General features: G+C 28.2%; 1 protein-coding gene across 1 annotated transcript in view; it reads left to right on the plus strand.

Moving 5' to 3' along the window:
* The window catches only part of wry (weary), a 91,379-nt gene that overhangs the window by 14,524 nt on the left and 49,326 nt on the right, over positions 1-27,529 (plus strand). Inside the window, exon 4 of the mRNA XM_065499901.1 lies at positions 10,923-11,068. Coding sequence (XP_065355973.1) covers positions 10,923-11,068 — 146 coding nt within the window. The remainder of the gene's footprint in view (positions 1-10,922; positions 11,069-27,529) is intronic.

Here is a 27,529-nt window from a genome sequence, read left to right on the forward strand (position 1 = left end):
TGCAATCAAAAAAGTAAATACAAACAGACATTAGTCTACAAACAGACATTGATTTAGTGTTAACAAAGAAAAAATTTTCATTTTTAAACCCAGCATGGTTAAATTGCAAGTTTATTTGAGATTTTATAAATTTAATTATTTTAGAAATGTCCAATTGGTTTGTGGTGCAAATCGTATAAGCAAGTCTTTGTTTAAACAGAATTAATAGTATTTTTTAAAAATTGTCTATATGGAAACGTATGGAGTTGCTAAACAAATTGGTTTAACTTCTGCATAATTTTCTGTACAAAAATATGTAAAGTTTCTGGATAACTTTATTATTTCTACAAAAGTTGCTTAGAAACTTAACTACTTCTACTATAAAAAGTCGCTCAGAAACTAAAAATCAATTTCTATAAAAAGTTCCTCAGAAACATAACAACATTTTATATAGAAAACCAATCAGAAACAGAACAACTTCTCCTATAAAAAGTTCCTCAGCAACTGGACATCTTTTTCTATGCGAAGTTCCTCAGAAATTGAAAAACAATTTCAATGAAATGTTCCTCAGAAACATAACATTTTATATAGAAATCCAATCAGAAACTATATAACGTTTTCTATAAAAAGTCGCTCAGAAACTGATCAACTTTTTCTACTAAAAGTGAACCAGAAACTGAAGAACTTTTTCTCAAAAACGTCGATCAGAGTCTGAAGAATAATTTCCATAAAAAGTCTTTCGGAAACTGAACAACTTTTAATAGCAAAAGTCGCTCAGAAACTGAACAACTTTTACTATAAAAAGTCACTCAGAACCATACTTACCTTTTCTAAAAAAATTCACATTTCTATAAAAAGTTGTTCAGAAACTGAACAACTTTTTCTATAAGAAATCGTTCAGAAACTGAACAACTTTTTTATAATTAGTCGGTTAGAAACTGTACAACTTTTTTTACAAAAAGTCGATCATAAACTTAACAACTTTTTCTATAAAAAGTCGTTCAGATACTGAACAACTTTATTTATAATTAGTCGCTTAGGAACTGTACAACATTTTTACAAAAAGCCGATCAGAAACTTAACAACTTTTTCTATAAAAAGTCTCACAGAAACTAAACAACTTTTTCTATGAAAAGTATCTCAGAAACTGAACAACTTTTTTATAATTAGTCGGTTAGAAACTGTACAACTTTTTTTACAAAAAGTCGATCATAAACTTAACAACTTTTTCTATAAAAAGTCGTTCAGATACTGAACAACTTTATTTATAATTAGTCGCTTAGGAACTGTACAACATTTTTACAAAAAGCCGATCAGAAACTTAACAACTTTTTCTATAAAAAGTCTCACAGAAACTAAACAACTTTTTCTATGAAAAGTATCTCAGAAACTGAACAACTTTTTCTATAAAAATTCGCTCAGAAACTGAACAACTTTTTCTATAAAAATTCGCTCAGAAAATAAACAACTTTTTCTATAAAAAGTCGCTCAGAAACTTCACAAGTTTTTCTATAAAAAGTCGCTCAGAAACTGAAAACCATTTGTATAAAAAGTTCATCAGAAACTTAGCAACATTTTCTATAGAAAGACGATCAGAAACTAAGTAACGTTTTCTGCAAAAATTCGCTGAAAATCGGAAGAATTCTTTCTCTGAAGAACTCTTTCTATGAAAAGTCATACAGACAGAAACTGAACCGCTATTTCTATAAAAATATACCCAGCAACTAAAGAACTATTTCTATGAAAAGCTCCTCACAAACATAACAACTCTTCCTATAGAAAGTTGCTCAGAAATCGACTACTTTATTTATAAACCTTGGCTCAGAAACTGAAAATTTTTTATATAGAAATCCAATCAAAAACTGAACAACTTTTTCTGCAAAAGGTTGCTCAGAAACTGAATAACTTATTCTATAAAAAGTCGTCGGAAACTGAACAACTTTTTGTAGAAAAACTGAAAATATTTTTCTATAAAAAGTATCTTAGAAAAAGTTTATAAAATGTCGCTCCAAAACTGAACAACTTTTTCTACAAAAATTTCCTCAAAAACTAAACAATATTTTAAAAACATCACAATAAAAAGTTTTTAACAACTTTTTCTATTGAAAGCCGCTAAGAAACAGAATAACTTTTTCTATAAAAAGTCGCTGCGACACTGAACAACTTTTTCTATGGAAAGCCGCTTAGGCACTGAACAAATTTTCTATAAAAGGTCGCTCAGGCACTGAACAACGTTTTTCTATGAAAAGTCGCTCAGGCACTGAACAATGTTTTTCTATGAAAAGTCGCTCAGGCACTGAACAACGTTTTTCTATGAAAAGTCGCTCAGGCACTGAACAACGTTTTTCTATGAAAAGTCGCTCAGGCACTGAACAACGTTTTTCTATGAAAAGTCGCTCAGACACTGAACAACTTTTTCTATAAAAAGTCGCTCAGGCACTGAACAACTTTTTCTATAAAAACTTTTTCTATAAAAACTTTTTCTCAGGCACTGAACAACTTTTTCTATAAAAAGTCGCTCAGGCACTGAACAACTTTTTCTATAAAAAGTCGCTCAGGAACTGAACAACTTTTTCTATAAAAAGTCGCTGAGGCACTGAACAACTTTTTCTATAAAAAGTCGCGCAGGCAATAAACAACTTTTTCTACAAAAAGTCGCTCAGAAACTCAACAAATTTTTCTATAAAAAGTCCTCTGATACCGAATAACTTTTTCTACAAAAATTCGCTCAGAAACTGAAAAAAATTTCCTCAGAAACTAAAAAAAAAATTATATATTAATTATATAGAAACCCGCTCAGAAACTGAGCAACTTTCTCTACAAAAAGTCTATTCATTCGCATACAAATTATTTACATATTATCCATGATAGCGTATGATTAATATGTAATTGTTTCTATGAATTAAATAATAATCATACGTTCTGTTGGCTAATAAAACAATTTCTAGTGATTTAAATTGTATTTGTTCACTGTTAGTTTGGAGTTTTCTTTATCCTAGAAACAAATTTTTATTACAAATTGAACTTTATATGGATGAAGAGCTAATTTTGTATTAGGCATTGAACTTGTTATGGGTGAAGAGATAATTTTTAAGTTTTTTTTAATTCAGAAATATAATTAGACATATTTGAAATACATATGGATACGCTGTAGTTGTGGACATTGACTGCAATGAAGAATTCTGGTAATTTTCTTTGGTTATAATTGTTGTACATGTTGTTCATCCTGAAACAAACTGTCTAGAACTTAGTGGAGTTTCATAAACATTAGTCTCTATTTTTTGTTAGCTTTTAATAATTTTGTATAAAAAGTTTAGAAATTTATTAAACGAAAATAAAACCAGCTGTCTAACTAACAAGCTAACAAACAAGAAAGCTCTTTGGAAAAGTATTTTAGTAATTACACTGAAATTCATGAAAATCCTTAAAATCAAAACAGCACTTCTAGGAAATTCTCGTTTCCTCTTACGAGCATTTTAATTGGCAACAAAAATTTACAAGGGAAAAACTTTTCCAGGAATAATTTCGTTCTTAAAAAACTCAATCTTTTTTTCTCATCGACAAAATTAATTATAAAATTTCATTCCTTTTCTTTATGCTTCATTAGTTCGAAAATTCATACTACGCAAACAATAGCAATTCCCTTCTGTTTGAACAATTCCCAGAAACTTTGATTGAATTAAACCTATATTTAGGCTGGATTTTACAAAGTTAATGTTGTTTATGCAATAAAAGTTAACAGTCACGTTAATATGATGTGAAATAAAGACTTTTGCATTTAACTATAAGAACAGCTAAGCTATAAATGGAAAATTCCAAAGCAGAAACCTATATACCTTTTCCTCAACTCAAATCAGCTCATCTCAATGAATAGTAAATAAACATTCGAGTTGAACTACAAACTAAATGCGAAACAAACATAATATTTAAAAAATAAACAAAAACTGCCAGCAATTTGAATTGTAAACGGTAAATATTTTAAAGAGAAACACAAAACACTTTACACAAGCCAAATTGCCACACTTCACAGGAATGAGTTCATGTCTAAAAGGATCTAACTATAGATATACGAGTATTATCCTTACAAAGAGTTGGAGGCATAAGGAAACCCAGAGTGTAGAGAGTCAAAAAAAAGGATTGTAAATATTACATTGATGGCCATTTAGTGCGTACTAAAGTGTGTTATTTTTTTGTTAATGTCATGCTGGGATGTAGTTGTTTTACCTCTTCACAATTACCAGCAACATTTTCTTTTTGTGTTTTGATTTTTTTTCTTTTCCAAATTCTTTACAGTTGGTAAAACTTTGCAAAATTGATTTTTAACGTTTTATTACACTTTTGGGAATAAATGTAAAAGAAAAATCTCTTTCTTTTTGTTGTTTGTTTAAAAAAGAAATCTAAAATTTGTACTTAAATACAATGTAAAGGGTAGATGTTTTTAATAGAGAAATCAGTGACATAATAAACAGACTTTTGATGGCACGGTAAAATAAAGGATTCAATTTTTTATTTAAATTACTTGTGCGTTATGTTAGTGTTATAAAAAGCGGTAATTTAAAAAAGAAAAATCTATAAATAAAATGTAATTTACTGCGAAATATGTTCTTGAATATTAACATGTATTTTAACGAAAAATAATTTTGCAAATTGAAAAATAATTTAAAGTTTGATAACAAAATTGAGTGAATAATTTAATATCACTTCCTCAAGACATATCACGAAGCTATAACAAGAAGAAAAGTATTTTTTAAACTATTTAGTCAATCAAAAACAAACATATGAAAACAATAAATATAACAAATACTTTTCAAATGTCGAAGCTAGCAATGCTTCTCATTTTTTCCACTTTTTCATTGTTATTGTTGCTTGTATTTAGGATACAATATTCTTTAACTTATATCTTATTTGATTTTTGTAAAAACTAGCTGAACCCGGTCCGCATTGCTGGCCCTTAGAAAACATCTGTTTTATATTGCATCTCGATTTCGAATTTAATATACAGTGTCGGACAAAGTCGGTGATCCAATCTTAAGCAGTTCGGCTGGTTCCAATGAATTTAAATATTCAATATGATAACCGACGCACATTGGGTTGAATAGCATCCAAAGTGACGCTTAACTCAGGCAATAATGTTAGATTTTTTCAATATATATTTTTTTAAAGATTTTGCCTTATTAAGTAAAAAAAAATAGAAAAAATTTTCACAAAAGAAGAAATTTTCAAGTCCATTGAAAAAAATGTTAAAACCAATATCTTCCGCTCGTGATGAGTTAGAGGGGTTCCAAATTTGACACTTTCACCAACCAGGTGTTTTTTCTCATCCCGAGTTACCTCAATTTGAGGCCTTGAGGCTTCGGCGCGTATTAGTGATTTAACTCCAAATTCAAAACTTAAACTCAGCTACACCTCCTCTATAGCCATGGGTAATTTTATTAAAATCCGACAATACGTTTAGAATTTACACATTTATTTCCATTTTTTTTTTCGTTTATTTCCAGTTTTTCATTTCCGCCACAGTGCAGCTCGAGTATTTTAATAAAATCTTAATTTAAAGAAAGGCGCGCAAAAATATGCAACATTTTTTTTGTTAAAATAAAAGCCTAAATGTTGTACTTTTTTTATTATATAGTTTAAAAACAAACAACTGCAAACATATTTAGTTATTATCCATCAACAATTAAAAATACTCTAAATTTGGAACATTTAGAAAAAAAAAAAAATATTTTTCCAAAAAAAATTTAAATAAAAGATATACTCAAATATCTAAAGTTGAAGGTTCCATCATAAAAAGTTAGCTTTTAAATGTTTTAAACAAAAAAAAATTATTTTAATTGTGTTTAATTTCTATTTTTATTACTTTATCTCAAAATACGAAAAAATTTTCCACTTTGACAGAATACTGCCGAAAAATTGCACGTTCTGAATTTTTGTAGTTGGTTGCAGAACTCCGTCCTTCAAAAATATTGCAATTTTTCATTGATTTGTTGTTGAATAAAATATAAAGAAAATTTCTAAATTTTTTGGTATAAAAAAGTGCAATACTTCTAAAGGACGTAGTTTTAAAGTGACATAGTTTTTAATTTAATTGGGATATTGACTTGAAATTTTTTATAAGACCAAGAATTAACTTATCTAAACAAAAAAAACAAAACAGTTCGAAATGAATGTGGATCAAATTTTTGATAATATTTGCATTCCTATTCAAATTTTTATACATATTTTAGTTTTAGAAACTCAAAAAATATGTAATAAAATCTTTATTTACTAACAAAACTCAATGAAATTTTTAATGTTTTTTTAAATTAGTCATTCTTAATAACAAAGTGTAAAAAACCTAGTCAGAAGGTCAAAAGCAATCCCGCCAAATTCTGATTTTTACAATTTTGCCCATAGGGTCCATATTTCCCTCGGGGCACACTGTGGTAGATCGCAAATCTAACTGGACAAAATTAATAAATCACGTTGGGTTCACTTCTCACTTATGAATCATATAAAAAATGAGTTCAAATATATAAACGATTATAAAAAACCAACTTTTTTTTCGCAATGTATTTTGGGAGTTTTTACCCATTCTTCAAAAATTTTCTTTCGTGAAAAAGTAGAAGTCATACAGGAAAAGTGAAAAATTGTATGGCGGTCGCAAGATGTTTTTGATTTACCTTGAAGTGAACACTTGAAAGATTAACTCAAATATAGTTTTACACCGGAACTATCCGGAATAAACAGCTTTAACTCTATTTGAAAAATGGAAATATTTTATTTTGTCTTTGTGTAGGTCATACTGGAAAAGTGAAAAAAATGTATGGCGGTCGCAAAAATCCGCAAGATGTTTTTGATTTACCTTAAAGTGAACACTTGAAAGATTAACCCAAATATAGTTTTACAGCGGAACTATGCGGAATAAACAGCTTTAACTCTACTTGAAATAAGGAAATATTTTATTTTTTTAAATTTCTGATCTTCTCACAAAAAGTAGTTTTTTTTAATAGTTACAATGAAAATAATTAAATGAAAATTGTTGCATATTTTCTTGAAATAGAGCTTAATAATAATATAAAAAAATTATGACAATAAAATCACCGTAGCCTTTTTAATGATAAACCAAAGTCACACAAAAAATACACTTCTCTTTGAAATCTTAATGTACCTGTTGACAACAACTGACTTTAAAGCTTAATTTTTCCTAATCGGAGCTAAAAACCAAAAAAAACAAAACATGAATTACAGTTCCCTATTGTATTGAGAAGCTCATTAAATGATCAGAAGGAATGTTGCCAGACATTTATTTTTTAATTTTGTCCAGCTAGATTTGTGATTTACCACAGTGTGCGGGGCTGGGATAAATACGGAACACACCAGGTTTCGAAAAGCTGCTTTCAGTTTTTTGATTCCAGCTTTGGTATTTTAGAACATGTGACCAAAATTTGAAAATTTTATAAAAAAAATAGGTCACATTCCGAAGGGAATAGGTTCGACATATTCGAAAAGTAGGCCATGTTTTTCATACCAAAATATTCTCCATAAAGATTCCTTACATAAAATTACAAAATTGTTGTATGATCTCAAAGACTATTTTTTTAATAAAAAAATAGTTAAGTCACCTTTTCGACAAAAAATAGCAAAAATCAAATATTTTTTGAATATTTCAATTGAAAATCGTTTATTTTTGGATCCATAATCGATATTGCTCTGAAATCTTCTGTATGTTATTCATAATTTAGTCCATTCGGTCCAAAAGTACGCCTATATTTTTAAAAAAGCGGACAAAGGTATGGCAAAATTTTAAAATTTAAATTTTAAAATGCCTATAACTGTAATGCCTGTAAATTCATACTTTTTATGAATTTCTATTTTAGGTAAATTCTCTGTGAGTTGTTGAGTTTTCCCCAATTAATTTGCCACGTAAAAAACATAAGGTAGACATGCTACATATGAATGGATAGGGGATTTTGTCTATTTTTCAAAAATATATATAACTTTTGACAATTAAAAAATTCATGGAATACTTTTTGAAAAATATGACAAAAAATTCTTTTCATTGAATTTTATTTATAAACCAAACATTTATTTTTGATGATAATTTTTTTTACTAAACATATTTTTATTTTCACCACAAATTTTATCGTTTATCCTTGAGTTTCATCCAGTTATTTGACAGCCATATTCCAAATTATGAACTTTTTTTCCATTTATAAATACTGATTTTCAAAATTTTGCTCAGAATATCTTTTAACGAAAAATCGTTTTCATTCGCATAAAAATTATTTACATATTATCCATACTAGCGTATGATTAATATGTAATTGTTTCTATGAATTAAATAATAATCATACGTTCAGTTGAGTAATAAAACAATTTCTAGTGATTTGAATTGTATTTGTTCACTGTTAGTTTGGAGTTTTCTTTATCCTACAAACAAATTTTTATTAGGCTTTGAACTTTTTATGGATGAAGAGCTAATTTTCAAGTTTTTACAATTCAGAAATATTTGAAATACAAATGGAAATGCTGTAGTTATGGAAAATGACTGCAATGAAGAATTCTATTAATTTTCTTTGGTTACGATTATTGTACATGTTGTTCATCCTGAAATAAACTGTCTAGAACTTAGTGGAGTTTCATAAACATTTTGTCTCTATTTTTTGCTAGCTTTTGATAATTTTTCATAAAAAGTTTAGAAATTTATTAATCAAAAATAAAACCAGCTGGCTAACTAACATTCTAACAAACAACAAAATATCTTGGGGAAAGTATTTTAGCAATTACACTGAAATTCATGAAAATCCTTAAAATCAAAACAGCATTTCTTTTAATGAAATTTTACACTTATATTATATTTTTATTTAAAATGTAAAAATAAAAAAAAAAAACATTTAAATTTGTAATCAGGAATCCTGCAGTTCCCATAAAATGGGATTTTATATTTTTTTTGGCTATAATATCCATACCATGAGCCGGGTTATAGAAACCCTCTACAAAACAATTAAGAACATATTGGACCATCTAAAATGGGTTACTATATTTTGATATCGAGTAAGCGATTTGAAAATTTTTGCCCTAAAATTGAATTCTATATAAAAACTATGAGTTTTTTGAATGGATCTGGTCCCCTCGGTATTAAAAATTTTTTTCCATTGAAAATATTTTATGTAAAGTTAGCTTTTCAAAAAGTACAAATTCTTTGTACATCCTCTTAGAAATGTTTTAAATAACTTAAAAAGAATAAAAGTACTTTTTTCCCAAAAAAAATCGCCTTTTCAAAATTGTTTAAATTTAAATGCATGTAACTTTGTACTCAATCAAGATTTTTAAGCAATTCTTTCTATATTGGATATATAAATTTGTTGTTAATAATATAAAAGAAAAATGGATAAAATCGGGAAATATTTGGAAATATTTGGAACCGCGGTCATCAGATTTGTGATGAGTAGAGGTAAAAATTTTAAAAATTTAATATCCAAATGCGAATATCTCCTAAACTATAAGAGATAATGGATATTTATAGAGATAATTGTAGTTTTTTTGAAATTGGAACACAAAAGAAGAAACAAGATCGTTTTTAATATTGAACATATCCGAGGTTTCCTACTTTGGGGACACCTTCAAAACTTAAACTCGACAACACTTCCCTTTGCTCGTGTGAAATTTAAAATCGGACTAACAGAAGTTACAGATTTATTTCCCTCTCTTTTTTTCTAAACCACTTCGCACTGTGCATTAGCCAATACTTTGAATAAATTAATATTGAACAAATGTTTCAAAATAACTTACTCTTTCCCTGTCATTCTATTCAGTATTGTAAAGATTGTTCCATTATCATAAAATTCTATATTTACCACTACTAATTTACCATTACAATTTATTTCGCAAAAAACTCACACTACCATGTTTATGCAAAACAAAACTTAAGGATATTATAAATTAATAATAAATACTGGTGTATTATTTAATTTAGATACTACTTACTTTATAAATAAATATTTAAATTTTGTAAGAGATAAAGATAGTAAAACACACAAAGTTATATACAATATATTTAAGCATGCAGTAATAAATGAAATTAAATAAGGATTATAAGGATACCTAAAAATAAAAACCAAAACACACGTTCACATACAATAAACCCACATCAAGGGGCGATGGCATATAAAAACACATGCATGGAAAATATATACAAAAAAGTTTGAGTGTAAAGCCTTAGATATGGAAATAAAAATTGCCAGGGGAAGGCACAGAAACGTTTTTGCATAAAATATAATAATGTTTTTATAACATATTTAAATAATAAAAAGAAAACCTAGAATAAAAAAAATCAAAAAGAGATTTTGATGTCCTTTTTTTTGTGTGCTGGTTGAATTTATTTTATTTTTCCCTTGTTTAGTCAGTTCTTTTTTGCAAATATGCTAAATAACCACAACCAAAAAAAAAAAAACCCCCAACAAATAAACTCAGTTACTCACACTCAACCACGTGCTCACACAAATACTTGTTAACCTTATATTAAGGATTTCACAAACATATTCACTTAAACACAAATATAGACTTTTTATTTCTAAGTATATGTGGAAGGAAATAATCAAAAAAAAAGGTTATGAAGGACATAAAGGATTTAGATTTTTCTTATTTTTTAAGCTTGTGTTGCTTATTTTTCGTTTAATTTTTTGTGTCTTGTTTTTGGCCAATAATGGAGTGGATAAAAAAAAATCTTTTTTGCTGCTTCTAGCCCAAAGCAAACAAAAATATTGAATATTTATTAAGCATAGTTGTTAAAACCTGTACATATATTTAAATGCTTTAATTCTGTAATCGTATACAATTCGTTTTGTTTGTATAAAACTTTAATGATTGCCGGGATTTTTATCTTATGAGTTTAAATACTCATGGAAATTTAGTTAACTTGTGCTTATCTGGCTGGTTTTTTTTTATTTGTTTTTTACTTACAGACTCCGGAGAATTGTAAGACCGATAAAGATTGCACAGCCATGATGGTTTCATGGGAGGGTGAGGCGGAAATTCAATCTGGTGATATATTAATTGTTGAAATAAATGATGCTCTATTGACTCCCAAGGATATAAACTTAACGACCAGGTAAGTTGTAAGAGGATACTAAAAATTGTTTAACAAAATATCTGATAAAAGGGAAGGGATAATAAAGATTTATTTTGTTGCGTTGCTATCATGATGAGAGTTTTAAAGTTGTATTTTAAACAGCCAGGAACCGGTAGCTTTTTATTGCAATACAATGACATTGATTTAAACATTAAAATAAACACAAAAATTTACGATAAATTGACACTTTTTCTTCCGTGTAATGATACTTTTGAAGAGCTATATTCGGCTGTGCCAAATCTTATATACCCTTCATCAAATTATACTTTAAAATACAAATTTTAAATATTTCAGGTAAACAAAATTTAAAAAAAAAATTTCAAAATTATTTCAAATTTTCAAAAAAAAAATAAAAAATTTTTTTTTCCAAATTTATTTTTTTAATTTTTAAAAAAATTTAATTTAAAAAAAATTCGATTTAAAAAATATTTTTCCCGATTATGACCCATTGTAGGTCCAAATGACTACATCCTTATATACATCGTTGCAATAGACTTTGAAATATCTATAATCCAGATATAGATCAAAAATAGGCAAAAAATCGAGGTTGTCCCGATTTTTTTCTATTTGTGGGCCGATTTTCTCGACCGAGCCTGAAGAGTTCCCGATATATTGATGTATCAATCATGTATGTAAGTTTTTTGGGGGCTACGGAAAGTTGATTTCATCAATAATGATGGACAGACGGACATGGCTACATCAACTTCGCTATCTATAACGATTCAGAATATATATACTTTGTGGGGCCGCAAATGAAATTACAACCAAATGACAAATAATAAAATTATACATTCCCATGCCACTCATGGTGAAGAGTATAAAAATAAAGTTTTTTATTTCACTTACCAATAGAGACAAAGAATACCTAGAAGGGAACATTATCTCACGATTTAACTTCAGATAAATTGGATAAAAAACTGTCGAAAATATTGTCCTTAAGATCATGAATAAACCTTGAGACATATGTGTCCATAAGTGAAGACTTATTTAAAGTAATGGAGTGTGAATTCCCAAATATATCTGCTACTGAATTTGCCTTTTACATGAAGATCAGCAGATAATATTTAATTTCTTTTAAAGGCTTCCGTTAATTTCCAAAAATTTTTGGAGCTCATTTCTCTGACTTCTTAATTCACATTTTAATATTGTAATATCAGAGATTTCTCGTTACCAAGAATGTTTGAGAATGGTTTCTTTAAATAGATATTAATTTATTGAAATACAAATCTGAATTTCCTTCTTCAGTAACCAATATGGTGGTAAGTATGTACAATTTGCGGGTTTTTGAAATTCGAACTTAATTTTGAATTATTTAGAACTTGTCAAAAATTAAAAAAAAATTTATAAAATTCAGCAGATGTTAAAAATGGATTTTTTACAGAATTTAATGTTTTAAAAAATTCGAACTTAATTTCGAATATGTCTAATATGGAGAAAATTTATTAACAATTGAACTAAAATACAATTACAATGTTATAGACTATTTTTCACAAAATTATCGGTTTTTTGAAATTCGAACTTAATTTCGAATTTTTTGGAACTTGTCAAAAATTGTGGAAAATGTTCTAAATTAAAAAAAAATGATTTTTCGAACATTAATTCGATTTTCTTCAAACTTGTAAAAAATTAAAAAAATATTATATAATTCAACAAATTACCCTTACTAATATTTAAAAAGCATTTTTCACAGAATTTTATATTTTAGAAAATTCGAACTTTTTCGAATATGTCTAATATATGAAAAGTTTATTAAAAATTAAGCAAAAAAAACTCAATTCAGATGTTATAGGAACTGGTTCACTAAGTTTTTGGGTTTTCTAAATTCGAACTTAATTTCGAATTTTTTCGAACATATCAAAACTTTTAGAAAAATCTATAAAATTCAACAAATTGCAATAACAGATGTTTAAAAAGCATTTATCACTGAATTTTAAGTTATAGAGTATTTTTCACAAAATTATCGGTTTTTTGAAATTCGAACTTAATTTCGAATTTTTGGGAACTTGTCAAAAATTGTGAAAAATGCTCAAAATTTAAAAAAAAAATGTTTAAAATGCATTTTTTGCGGAATTTTATGTTTTTGATTTTTCGAACATTAATTCGATTTTCTTCAAACTTGCAAAAAATTATAAAAATTTTTATAAAATTAATTAAAATTGCCATTACTTATGTAATTTCATTACTAATATAAATTTCACAGAATTTTATGTTTTAAAAAAATTCAAACTTGATTTCGAATATGTCTAAATATGGGAAAAATTTATTTAAAATTAAGCAAAATTAAGAAAACACAATTAAGATGTTATAGCAACTGTTTCACTAAATTTTTAGGTTTTTTAAATTCGAACTTAATTTTTAATTTTTTCGAAGATGTTAAAACTTTTTCACCAAATTTTTAATTTTTGGAACTTAATTTCAAATTTTTTGGAACTTGTCAAAAAGTAAAATTTATAAAATTCAACAAATTACCCTTAAAATAATTTTTTCACGTAATTTTAAGTTTTAAAAAATTCGAACTTGATTTCGAACTTTTTCGAATATGTTTAATATTGGAAAAATTTATTAAAAATTAAGAAAAAAAACACAATTCAGATGTTATAGGAACTGTTTCACTAAATTTTTGGGTTTTTTAAGTTCGAAATTAATTTCGAATTTTTTCGAACATATCAAAAATTTTAGAAAACTCAACAAATTGCCATAACAGATGTTTAAAATACATTTTTCACGGAATTCTATGTTTTAAAAAATTCTAAATTTTTCGAATATGTCCAATGTGGTGAAAATGTATTAAAAATTAAACTGAAACACAATTATAGATATTATAGGAAATTTTCCACTAAATTTTCGTTTTTTTGAAATTCGATGTTTACTTCGAATTTTTTTGAACATGGAAAAAATTTATAGAATTTAAACAAAATATTATTACAGATGCTTAAAACGAAATTTTTCATGGAATTTTACGTTTTCGTTTTTTCGAATATAATTTCGAACTCAACTTATAATTTATAATTTTATTTTTCACCACCATATTGGTGATGGGTATATAAGAATCGGCACAGCCGAGTATAACATACTTACCTGTAAGTTCTATTAGTGCTATATTTTAATGTTCAAAAATATAAACTTAAATTACATCTTACAATATATAATGTTAAAAACACTGTAATCATCCTGAACTATAAATAAATGTTTTAAATATGTATTTGAAATGTCTGCTTTAAAAGCATTCATTTGGAGATTACTCTTTAATTCAAACTCAAGCATTTTTATCGTAGCCACGTTTTAATGTTAAAAGGAATTTATTTCAAGAGAAATTTGTTACACTAAGGGCCATCAAATTATATGTCTATATAATGTAACTAAATAAACTTCTGTTAATTTTTTTCTTTATTTGTAAAACATATAAAATTTTATGTGATTAAACCAAATATAACAAAATATGAGGGTTGTTAAAAAAGTTTAGGCTCTATAGCAAAGTTTAATTATAAAAATTATAAATAAATAACGAAAAGCTTACAAATCCAAAAGAATTACTGTTTGGGACGACCAAACGATGTCCATCTATCTGTCTGGCTGTCCAGGCTTATATGCGCAAATTACAGGTCGCAATGTTGAATATATTTTGATCAGATTTAGTACGGGCCTTATATCCCGCTTCCAAAAAGCATATTATTTTCCAACGAGCATAACATTTGCTTACATAAATTTTGCTGTTAATGACTAAGTCATTAACACTATACTAGATATCTAATGATAGACATTGCAAAGGCCCAACGGACCGACAATGAGTTTAAATCAGGTAAAACAGTTTCAATCTTTATTTTTACATACACTTTGCTAAATAGTATATAAGATTCATTGTAGCCGAGCTATATTCCCTTACTTGTTTTATTTAACTTGTATATAAACGTTTGTAGTCTGCTATTTAAGGACATAAAAATAAAAGAACTTTATAGTTTTCGGCTAAAGAGCACACATTAAATTTGTTTTATGTGTTTGCATGTCTTTCTTTACAAAAACTAAAAGTAAAGTGTGTTAATAAATAGAAGAAACAGAGAAATTATCAAAATAAATTGTTAGAGGTGCTGATAAAAAAGCCAGTTGTTACCATTTGAACTTCTCATAAATTTTGTTAAATATTAGCAGGCAGGTTTACATGGACAAGAGCTACCCAGACAGACGGACGGACGGAAGGACGGTCATCGTTTATTCGATTCTGAGTCGATCGGTATATTTAATAATACTTGGGAGTTGCAAGCAGTATCACAAAAGCAAACATCTAAATAGATTAGACGATAGTGAGTTGGTCTCTCAGTCAGAGGATTGTGGGTTAGATTCCACCCATAGACTCTGCAGACTATCAAATCGCTTCACAGTTTGCGTCTGTTTTCACAAAAATATATGCTCAAAGTTTCAAATGAATTCTAACATTAGTAATCTTGAGTAGTTTCCTTTATTACTCTTCACCCTTTAATTTTATGACTTTCTCCTTCAAAGAAATCCCTCACCACCCTACACTTAAATTCACTTCCATTTACAAAATGGAAAAAGTGTTAAATATTGAATTTTACAACTTAGTTTCTGGGCCTTAGACAAACATAAAAAAATTAAATAAAATAAAATAGAAACGTTTAGGAAACTTTCATGTTTACTCGTGCTAGTGTAATTTGGGTTTTACTTCTATTTTATATAGATCTAAGTAAGTTCAACAAAATGTTTGCTAAAATATTTAATTTGATGTATTTAAGTTTGTAATTTACTTAATTTAGATTAGTGAACTGAAATTGAAAATATTTATTTAAGTTGATTGTGTTACGTTGGCCTAAAGTAAGTATTTATTTATTTACTTTAACTATATACAAGTAAATGGTTTATATATTTAGAAAGAGAGAGCAGGATAAATAAGGCAATTAGTTTTAAAAGTAAAAGGTCAAATATGTTAACATTTGTTTAAATGAAATAAGTTTGTTTTTTAAATATAAAACAATAAAGTAGTAACCATTAAACTAAACAGGCTCAGAGATATTGAAGAGTAAATATTTGATACAAGATGAAACAAAAAAAACAAATAAGAAAGTATGGTCGGTCAAGCCCGACCATATAATACCCTACACTAAGTAAAAGAGCAAAAACATTTTTCTTTTAAAATTTCAATAATTTATATTTTTGACTGATTTACGGAAGTGGGCCTTATATGGGGGCTATGACCAATTATGGACCGATCACCATGAAATTAGGTCGTGTGATTTATGTATGTCTATATGTAAGTTTACTATATTGAATTTTGTGAGTATACCAAAATTTTTAAGCGATTTATGCACGTTAAAATGATTTTCGGAAGCGGGTCTTTATGGGAGCAATGACTAATTATGGACCGATCATAACAAAATTTGGTGACATGAATTTTGTATTAGTAAAACTTATTTGGAGCGCAATTTGTGGAGATACATTTATAGATTAAACATTTAAGACCGATAGAGTCCAATTTCGGAAGGACATTTGTATCGTAGCTGGCAAATATTGTTCAGATTTATTACCTTGTCACAAAGCCAAATATAATAGCCACAAATTGAGATATCGTTCATAAGCATCGATTGATTCTATACGAATTTATTCACAATTAAGTGAAATCGCTCATTTTCACAAAATTGAAGTTTTTTGTTTGATATACATAAAATTGAGTAATTAGTGTTCTTCTTTTGATTGATTGAATTTTGACAACATTTTCTCCATACTATTTATAAATTTCCATGTATATACTGCGTTTTAATCGGCTCAGTATTTTCGGAGTTATAGTAACAAATTGAAGCAAAAAAAAATATTTTTTACGTGAAAATACCAAATTTTTTTGTTTTAAAAAAATCATGAAAAATCCAAAAAAGCTAAAATTTTTCAGATTTATTACTTTTACGCAAAACCACATGTAATAGCAACACAATGAGATATAGATCGTAAAAATCGATGGATTATTTTCGAATTTATTCACAATTAAGTGAATTCGATCATTTTCACAAAATTTAAGTTTTTTGTTTGATATACAACAAATTGAGTAGTTCGATTGATTGAGTTTTAAAAACGTTTTTCCCAACCTATGTACAAATTTTCATGTATATATTGCGTTTCAATCGGCTCAGCATTTTCGGAGTTATAATAACAAAATGATGGAAAAAATATACTTTTTACTTAAAAATGGCAAATTTTTTTGTTTTAAAAAAATCATGAAAAATCAAAAGCGGAAAATTTTTTTCAGATTTATTACCTTATCAAAAAGCCACATATAATAGAAACAAAATGAAATATCGATCATAAAAATCGATTAATTTTTTTCGAATTTATTCACAATTAACTGAATTCGCTTATTTTCACAAAATTTTTGTTTTTTGTTGGATATACAAAAAATTTAGTAGTTAATGCTCTTCTTTAGATTGATTGAATTTTGAAAACATTTTCTCCATGCTATTTAAAAATTTTCATATGTATACTGCGTGTCAATGAACTCAGTAGTTTCGGAGTTATAATAACAAATTTAAGCAAAAAATATATTTTTTACGTGAAAATAGGATTTTTTTGTTTTAAAAAATTCATGAAAAATTGAAAACGGCTGAAATTGTTCAGGTTTATTACTTTATCGTAAAGCCACATACAATAGCAAGAAAATGAGATTTGGATCATAAAAATCGATAGATCTTTTTCGAATTTATTCGCAATTAAATGAATTCGCTCATTTTCACAAAATTTTAGTTTTTTGTTTGATATACATAAAATATAGTAGTTACTGCTCTTCTTTCGATTGATTGAATTTTGAAAACATTTTCTCCATGCTATTTACAAATTTTCACGTGTATATTCCGTTTCAATCGGCTCAGTAGTTTCGGAGTTATAATAACAAAATGATGGAATAAATATAATTTTTACTTGAAAATAGCAAATATTAGCAAAAGCTAAAATTTTTCAGATTTATCTATCGCAAAGCCGAACACAATAGCAACAAAATGAGATATCGATTATAAAAATCAATTGATTTTTTATCGAATTTATTCACATTTCAGTGAATTTGCTCATTTTCATAAAATTTAAGTTTTTTGTTTGATATACATAAAATTGAGTAGTTAGTGCTCTTCTTTCGATTGATTGAATTTCGAAAACATTTTCTCCATTCTATTTACAAATTTTCACGTGTATATTCCGTTTCAATTAGCTCAGTAGTTTCGGAGTTATAATAAGAAATTGAAGCAAAAAATATGTTTTTTACATGAAAATAAGAAATTATTTTGTTTTAAAAAACTCATGCAAAATCGAAAATGGCAGAAATTGTTCAGATTTTTGTCTTCATCACAAAGCCACACAATGGGAATAAAATGAGATACCGATCATAAAAATCGATGGATTATTTTCGAGTTTATTCACAATTAAGTGAATTAGCTCATTTTCACAAAATCTGATGTGCTTACAAGCGTGTACTTTGAGTGGAAATTTGTTTTATTATTGTAACAAAAATGATGATAAAGTTTGTTAATTGTAACTAACAACCCTTAACATGAAAAGAACTGTATATTTATATAATTTATCAATTGCTTTGAATATAAGGGTTTGCTTTACATTTTGCTAGCTAAAATGTTTACCCACCTTCTGAATCTTTGCTAATTATCTAGCTACTCAAATATACGATTCGTGTTTGGTTTATTATTTATCGCACAAACGCCTTCTACTCTCGTAAAACATACAAGACAAATTTTGCTGTAATTCACTTGGCGTTTTGCTGTGTCATATATAAAAACACTCAGCAACCCCTCAAAACAATTTTGATTGATAAACACATGTTTGTACACAAATGTTAGTTTGTAGGTGGACGAGTAACGCTGTGTATGCCAAAGTAAAGTGTAAAATTCAATCTTTTCCAAGAAGGTCGCATGTATCAGAGCGTATGATTAACATTAATTACTCGTTAAATAAATATCAATCATACGTACATTCACATTCCTATATATTTATGTAGTAACATATGTTTGAAAGTATTTCTTTGATGGTAAGTGTAAATAAATGAGTTTTGCGAAATGTTAACTTGCTCAAAGGTTGAAATTATATTTAATTTCTTGCTAACAGAATGTGTGTTTTCTATTTAACTGTTACATATGTATGTAGGTGGTATTGTTTTGATCTCTAATTTATAATGTTTTCTTAATGAATTTAGTAGTTAACATTAATATACCTAAATGAGTGTGTAAACAATTTATGTTAACAAGGAAGTTATTCATAGGAATATGTATTGTAAATTAATATATATATCGAGTTTTATTTTAGACACGTTTAATTAGTTTTTAGAAAATTCTAATAATACTTAAGCAATTTTAATTTCAGAAAATTTTAATTGCGTGTCAGAACTTTACAATAATATTACTGAACATTATAAAATATAGAAAATTCAGAGAACTAGGTGGAAAGTTGTGAAAAACAAATGTTAAATTCTATATTTGGATGTGACAAATTGTATATACCCTTCACCAAAATTTACCTTAAGAAAAAAGTTGAAAGCAATTTTGGGTTAAAAAAAAATGTCGAAAAAAATTTAGCAAACACTAAATTGGTGAACAAATTTTCAAATTTTAAATTTTTTTTTTTTGAAAGATTGAAGCAACACATAGTAATCGGAAAGGGAATGGTCAGTGAGGCAAAACTTTCTAACCACTTCATTCTAAAACTTTTTAACAAGTATTGCAACATGTGACCGAGCGTTCTCCTGATAGAATATTATCGTTTCATGTCTGGCCGCATATTCTGAGTATTTTGCTCGCTTCATATGAATCAGTTGCGTTCGGTACAGGTGTTCAGTGAAGGTGATGGTCTGGTTAGATTTCAGCAGCTCATAATAGAGAGGACCCTTTTTGCTCCCACCAAGAACAGCACTACCTAAGCTCCACAAAATATTTGCTTTGGTGTCGATTCGGCTGGTATGCCGGCCTTCACATAGGATATCTTGCGCTTCGTGTTATAGTAAAGGATCCATTTGGTACAAAACTGATTTTCTTTTGGATCATCATCATTTCGGACATGCAAAATCATGATTCAAGGTCTATCGTCATTCAATTCATATGGTACCCAATTTCCCAGCTTTTTAAATTGCTGGCTGGGTAGCTACCAATGATTTTTTTGAGTTCAACAACAATCTTCAATACTTGGTCTTCAAACTTTATAGGCTGACCTCTACATCATCAGCACTTTTTTCCAAATAAATGAAGTAAAGCAAAACTTCCCGAATGTGACGATTTGTTGGTACAAATCTCCACATTTTCGAAGCAAAAAAAAAACCTTGTTCCTTACACTATAATATTCAATAACTAAGTGAGAATAAATGACAGATATGCAATCTTCAAGATTACATAGAAGATACTTAAAATAAAACCAGCGTTCAAAAGATACGTCATCTATTGTAAATCACGTATTTGTAAGTAATAAATTCGTATCCCTTTTGAATTTCACGAGGCATCCGCCCTCCGTATATAGTCCGTGTTCCCTTTTTTCCCTTTTTTCCCTTTAGCTCCACCATGAACAATTTCCCTTTTACTCTAACAAACTACCAACAAATTAAATTAATGCACAAAAACTAACTCTAAAATCAAACGTTGTAAAAACCATCAAATATTGCACAACCAAACAAACATTTTGCAAATGGCATTGAATGCAGTTTAAGCTTGAAAATCCCCAAAAAATAAAATCGCAAAAGTGCAACAAAAAAAAAAAACAAAAAGATTTTTTCTTTTAATCCGGTTCACACACTAATATATTCTCACATAGAGCTGTACAGACAGAACCAGAGACACACTGACAACTAAAAACATCAAAATCTAAATGGCGTAGAGTATGGAAGGTTCTTGTATTTGCTTAGACTCTACTTATTACACATAAAAAGAATTTTAGTTACGCCTGTGTTTCCGGTTTAACCTTTTTATGTGGGAATGTGTCTGTAGTTGTGTGTCTATAAGTATGTATATTAGGTTGGCCCCGATTTTGGTGTTGATGTTCCCAACTGAAATGAAACTTTAGTTTGTTTGAGAGTAACATTTCTCAAAATTTTTGTCGTGGCATTAGTATTTTCTGGATGAAAGGATAAAAATATAGCCTTATTTTCCTTTCTCGCAAAGCATACATATGAAATGTTCATATCGTGTGAAGGCGCTTTGACCCAGCGCAAAAAATACTGAACTAAAGAGAAATATTTTGAGAAACGGTTTTTTAAAATGAATTTAACTTTTATTTTAATTTGGAATATCCACATAATGTTTGGGTGCCATCCTAATATACATGAATCTGTTTTGCTGAATACATTTACTTTATTAGACTTATACACCTGTTTGTATGGCTTGTTTCAATTTACAGAGAATGGTTGAGGGTTAGTTTTGTTATTGGTCTATACGAGCTCAAACCAAAAAGTATTTGTAATACAATATTTTGGATTACACTAGTTTACAAGGTTTTTGTTCATGATGTGAAACATATCGTCAATTTAAATGAAAATGGATGCAACTATACTTTTATTTTTTTTACAGGAGAAGCAAAAAACGATATAAAAGCAATATAATAAAGTATTCTTGGCATTTTTTTCCGTTTGAATTTCTGCGATCATTTTTGATCACGACTCTAACTATAGGCTACTAGCATCTGCTAGTCCTAAAAGCCTTGATGATTCCATTCAATTCCGGTACAGTAGGGTCGACCGGAAGAAAATTGTTTATAAATCGGTGTCTTCTAAACTCCTGATATACAAAGAAATCATACAAGAGGACACAAGCTTTCAGAAAATGAAACTTTTTTACCTTTTAAAAACGGTGGTTTATGTCCTTTAAATAAACCCCATTCTTTAAACTGCAAATAAAATCGCCAAGTAGTTTAAAAATTGTAAAAACTCTTTACTTATTGAAATTTACACAACAATTTAAATAGTCGCTCTCTTTTAATACACATAATTTAAAACACACTACAATACATTTGACGTTATCTGTAACAGAGCATATGGTACACCGTACTATTCAACTCACCATTTATATACACAGTGCCATCTTCTAGTAGTTTCATGAATTATTTAATGGACAAAGCTAGAATGTTCTATTTCCACAATGATCACGTAGAGCTTTTAGTAGATTTAATGTTAATGTTAGCCGTCATAGAGAATTATACACAGAGACGAGACACTCCGTTTTGTCAAACAAGAATAACACAAATCATATGTTTGATACAACAACAAAATACATTGACTAGCATGTATTTTGCTAGTCAAATTTTGGTCTGAAATATGAGTGATCACAGATCTAGCCCTTTTTCTTGATTAAACGCTTATTGGCCAAGTTATTAGCAATTATAGATATTGTGAGTTTTTATATAAAAAATCGATTTTTGTTCAGAAATATCAGTGATCATAGATCAAGCTCCTTTTCTTGATTAAACGCTTATTGGCCGAGATGTTATCGAATTTAGATATTTTGAGGTTTTATATAAAAAATCGATTTTTGTTCAACGCAAATAGAAACACTCATCGTTTCTCGGATGGACCTAATGTGTCGTTGGAAAATAAATGGGGGAAAACTGGAACTAGAATGCCTTTTTTCCGCCGTTGAAATTTCTTTGACAATTGATTCCAAGCATTTCGGAGTATAGCGGCATTCGACCAAATTAATAATTCCGGCACATATGAAAAAATCTGGTCAATGTTGCATATGACGGTCAATCAACCATTTTCCAGATGTTATGTCACTACCTTTAAAATAATTAACGATTTTAAACCTGGTTTAAAACAAAAACGTATCTGTGACAAATACTCAATAAATAAATCAGCAGTTTCAAAAATTATAAAGAAATTTCGTGAGACCGGTTCTGTAAAAACTCAACATTTAGGTGGAAGACCTCGTAAGACTACTCCTAGACAAGATAATTCAATAGCGAGAGAGTTCAAGAAATTCCCAAAAATAACTCCTCGAGAGGTTGTTAATAGCCTAAAATTAGAAATAAGTACCCGAACAGTTAGTCGTAGGGCAAGTGAAGCTTAGTTGCTATCGTCCTGTAAAAAAAACACTAATTTCTAAAACCAACCATTCTGCTCATCTACAATTTGCCAGGGATCATTTAAACTGGTAGATACAGAAATGGAATACTCACCTCTTTTCCGACGAATCCAAATACGATTTAAGAGGCAGTGATGGGAGAACATTTGTAAGACGAACAAAGGGAAAAAGATTAGATCTAAAGTACACAAATAAGACTGTAAAGTTTGGCGGAGGCAATATTATGGTATTGGGATGTTTTTCAGGGCAAGGTATGGGCCCAATTCATATTATAAAATATACCATGACAGGTATAGGATAAAGAACCATATTAAACGATGTTATGTATCCATACGCTGAGGAAAATATGCCCCTAGTTTGGACATTCCAACACGACAACGACCCGAAACACACCTCTAGGGTTGTAACCGAGTGGCTACAATCCAAAGAGGTACGTGTTTTGAAATGGCCTGCCCAATCGCCAGATCTCAATCCCATAGAAAATCTATGGGAAATTGTAGATCGTAAAATAAGGACCCAAAATTACACCAGGAAGGAAGAATTATCGGAGGCGGTTATAAGGGAATGGCAAAATATTTCAAAGGAGACCATTAACTCTTTAATTGGTTCAATGCATCGTCGATGTGTAGCAGTTATAAAAAATAAGGGATACCCAACAAAATATTGAGTTATTACAAAGTTTAGACCATATTTGTTAAAATAATACCTAAGTTTCCATTGTTTTGTCAATGTCGTAATAAAGAAATCTTTTAATTTTGGTTTCTCATTTCTAGAATGTAATTAATTATGACCTTTGTTTTTTTTTAAGTTAAGTTAATAAAAGTATACAAATAAAATACTACAAAAATTTTAAAATTTTTGAAAAAATTATTTTAGGCCACTAATAAAATATTTGGAAAAGTTTCCATTGTTTGATTACATCAATATGTCCGCTATATCCCAACTTAAATTGCTATTTAAAATCAAGAAAATCAGTTCACAAAAGGCTTACTTAGATATAAGCAAAAAACCGCGACTACGATTTTTCAGATATTTTGCACCCAACATTTTTGTACATCAAAATTTTGATTCACGATTTTTTTTACCAAAATTTTTTTCACCAAAATTTTTTTTTTAATTTTTCTTAAACTATACTTTGGTGAAGGGTTTATAAGAGTCTGCATAGTCGAGTATAGCACTCTTACTTATTTTTAGTTGTATTTCATTATTTTTGTTATACATAGTACTCTGTATTTTGTCCCTTGTTGATATATGTCATTTTAATTTGAACAGCAACATAGTTTTTAACAAGGATATTTAAACACTTACCCACGTTGTTTTATTACAACGAAGCGATTAAGCCAACAGTTTCTTGTTTTTGTATCTAACAGCTTTTACCCTAACCAGTAAAACGAAAAACAACAAGAAACAACTGTAGGATTATTTTTTTTTTTACAATATTACCAAAAAATGTTTTGGCAATAACACGAATTTCCAAGAATAACACTCTTTTGTAAATCGCATTTGAATGGTCAAATGTGTTTTGAATGCTTTTAGCATTAAAATTTTGAAATTATTACCAAAGTGTATGTCTGTATATAAGTACTATGAGTAGGATTCTACTTTCATATATGTGTGTTACTGTATTATGTATTCTAAAAGGGATTTTAGATTTACGAGTATAGATTTTTAGAACAAATCCTCTTTAGTATTTTCTGACCAAAGCAATAGACTCCCAAAACGAACTAAATCAATTAAGGTAATGAACACATAAAATATACTTTTTGGGGTTATAGTTTTTTTTTTTTGAGGGATTTTGTTTTGTAATGGAAAGGATTTACAAATATTTTACAGGTTTTATGAATTGTTTCATACACTGGTTTATGTTGTCTGTTATAGGTTTTGCTTAAGAGAAGATTAAAAATGTTGTGGTATTAATAAATATTGCGGGTTGTGATGTTAGAAGAACCTCTACAGAACCTGACATCTTTAAAAAAACGTACTTTTCGAAAAGTTAATTTTTTAAAAAAATGTGCACACGGAATTTTGTTTATAATCTAATCTAATTTGTTCACCAACATTTTTAGAAATGATACATTTTTTGATTTGAGAAAAGTACTTTTCTGGAAAGTTAATTTTTTTAAGAATTTCTTCACAGAATTCATGGCCAAAGGTACATTTTTCAACCACTTTTTTTAAAACAAAAAATAATTTTCAAAATTTATTATACAACATTTGGATGTGTCAGAAAATTTATCAGTTTTATTATATATATTGCTATCTAACTAGTTCTGAATTCTTTGAAAATTATTTTGTTCTTCTATTATTTAATTTAAATTTTTCCATTTTATCTTTTTCACAAATATTGGAAATCAATTTTTCAAACACCACTCATCACATCCATTTATAAAATGGTATAGTTTTGTTGCAATAAGTAGTATTTTGTCAACGTACTTTCTCGTAAATATTATTTTGAATACGAAGTTCTCTGAAAAAGCTACATTTTAAGAGTGTTATTCAAAAAATATTAAATAATTTTAATTAATTTTATAACATTTTTAAAAAATATATTTTTTATCGTTATAAGTACTGTTTTGAAAAAAGTACTTTTTAATAAGTATTTTTTATCTACTTCTTTAAAAATTTTGTTGAGAAATGAATTTTGCTATATAACATTTATAAAATTGTACATCTGCGTTGCAATAAGTACTATTTTGACAAGTACTTCTCTAAAAGGGTACTTATTTATGCACTATACTAGTAAAAAACTAAGTAAAAGCGCAAAAACATTTTTCTTTTAAAATTTCAATAATTTATATTTTTGAGTGATTTTCGGAAGTGGGCCTTATATGGGAGCTATGACCAATTATGGACCGATCACCATGAAATTAGGTCGTGTGATTTATGTCTATATGAAAGTTATTTATGTTGAATTTTGTGTATATACCAACATTTTTAAGCGATTTATTCACATTAAAGTGATTTTTGGAAGCGGGTCTATATGGGAGCTATGACTAATTATGGACCGATCGTAACAAAATTTGGTGACATGAATTTTGTATATATAAAACTTATTTGGAGCAAAATTTGTGGAGATACATTTATAAATTAAACATTTATGACCGATAAAGTCCAATTTCGGAAGGACATTTGTATGGGGGCTAGGTGAAATAATGGACCGATTTCAGCCAGTTTCAATAGGTTTAGTCCTTGGGCCGAAAAAATTATATGTACCAAATTTGATCGAAATATCTTCAAAATTGCGACCTGTACTCTGCGCACAAGGTTTACATGGACAGCCAGCCAGACGGACGGACGCACTATGGGAGAAATCAACAATTTAGTGGCACAAAAAAAAATGCCACATATTTGATTTATTGTTACGTAGTTTCAATCTATAGTTGCTGTACTTAAAAAAATTTTACCATTTTTCAGAAATTTTTTTTATGAAGAATTGTTTTCAAAGTTTTTATTAAGGAGGATAGTACAAGGTTTTCTTTAAGTAATATTTTTACTTTTTTTAATGTAGATGGAATACGAGGCTTGGTAAATCAGAAAAATAAAAATATATTTGCCGCTATTTGTGATAACCAGGGATACCGGAAATATGCTCTAAAAAAAGTGTTTTAAGCGCTTTAAATATGCAGTAAAAACTTTAAAATATGCTCTTAAAATTTAAATGCTCTTAAAAAAACAAACTTTTACATAATTTTTAACCAAAAAATATTCTTTTATTTAAAAAATAAACAAAAATAACATGAACTAAAACAAGTCTAACAAAAAATATAATAAAACATACATCAAGTAAATGAGTAAAAATATTTTTCTTTTAAAATATCAATAATTTATATTCGTGAGTGATTTTCGGAAGTGGGCCTTATATGGGAGCTATGGCCAATTATAGACCGATCACCATGAAATTAGGTCGTGTGATTTATGTCTATATGTAAGTTATTTATGTTGAATTTTGTGTATATACCAAAATGTTTAAGCGATTTATGCATGTTAAAGTGATGTTCGGAAGCGGGTCTATATGGGAGCTATGACTAATTATGGACCGATCGTAACAAAATTTGGTGACATGATACATATAAATACATATAAAACTTATTTGAAAAGTGTAGAAACATAGATAAATTAAACATATATGACCGATACAGTCCAATGTCGAGAGGACATTTGTATGAGAGCTAGGTGAAATAATGGACCGATTTTAGCCAGTTTCAATGGGCTTGGTCCTTGGGCCGAAAAAGTAATATGTACCAAACATGATCGAAATATCTTCAAAATTGCGACCTATACTCTGCGCACAAGGTTTACATGGACAGCCAGCCAACCAGACGGACATCGTTTAATCGTCTCAGAAAGTGATTCTAAGTCGATTCTAAGTATTTAAGGTAGGTGTTAG

This window comes from Calliphora vicina, chromosome 2 (genome assembly GCF_958450345.1).
Source record: "Calliphora vicina chromosome 2, idCalVici1.1, whole genome shotgun sequence".
NCBI classification, from domain to species: domain Eukaryota; kingdom Metazoa; phylum Arthropoda; class Insecta; order Diptera; family Calliphoridae; genus Calliphora; species Calliphora vicina.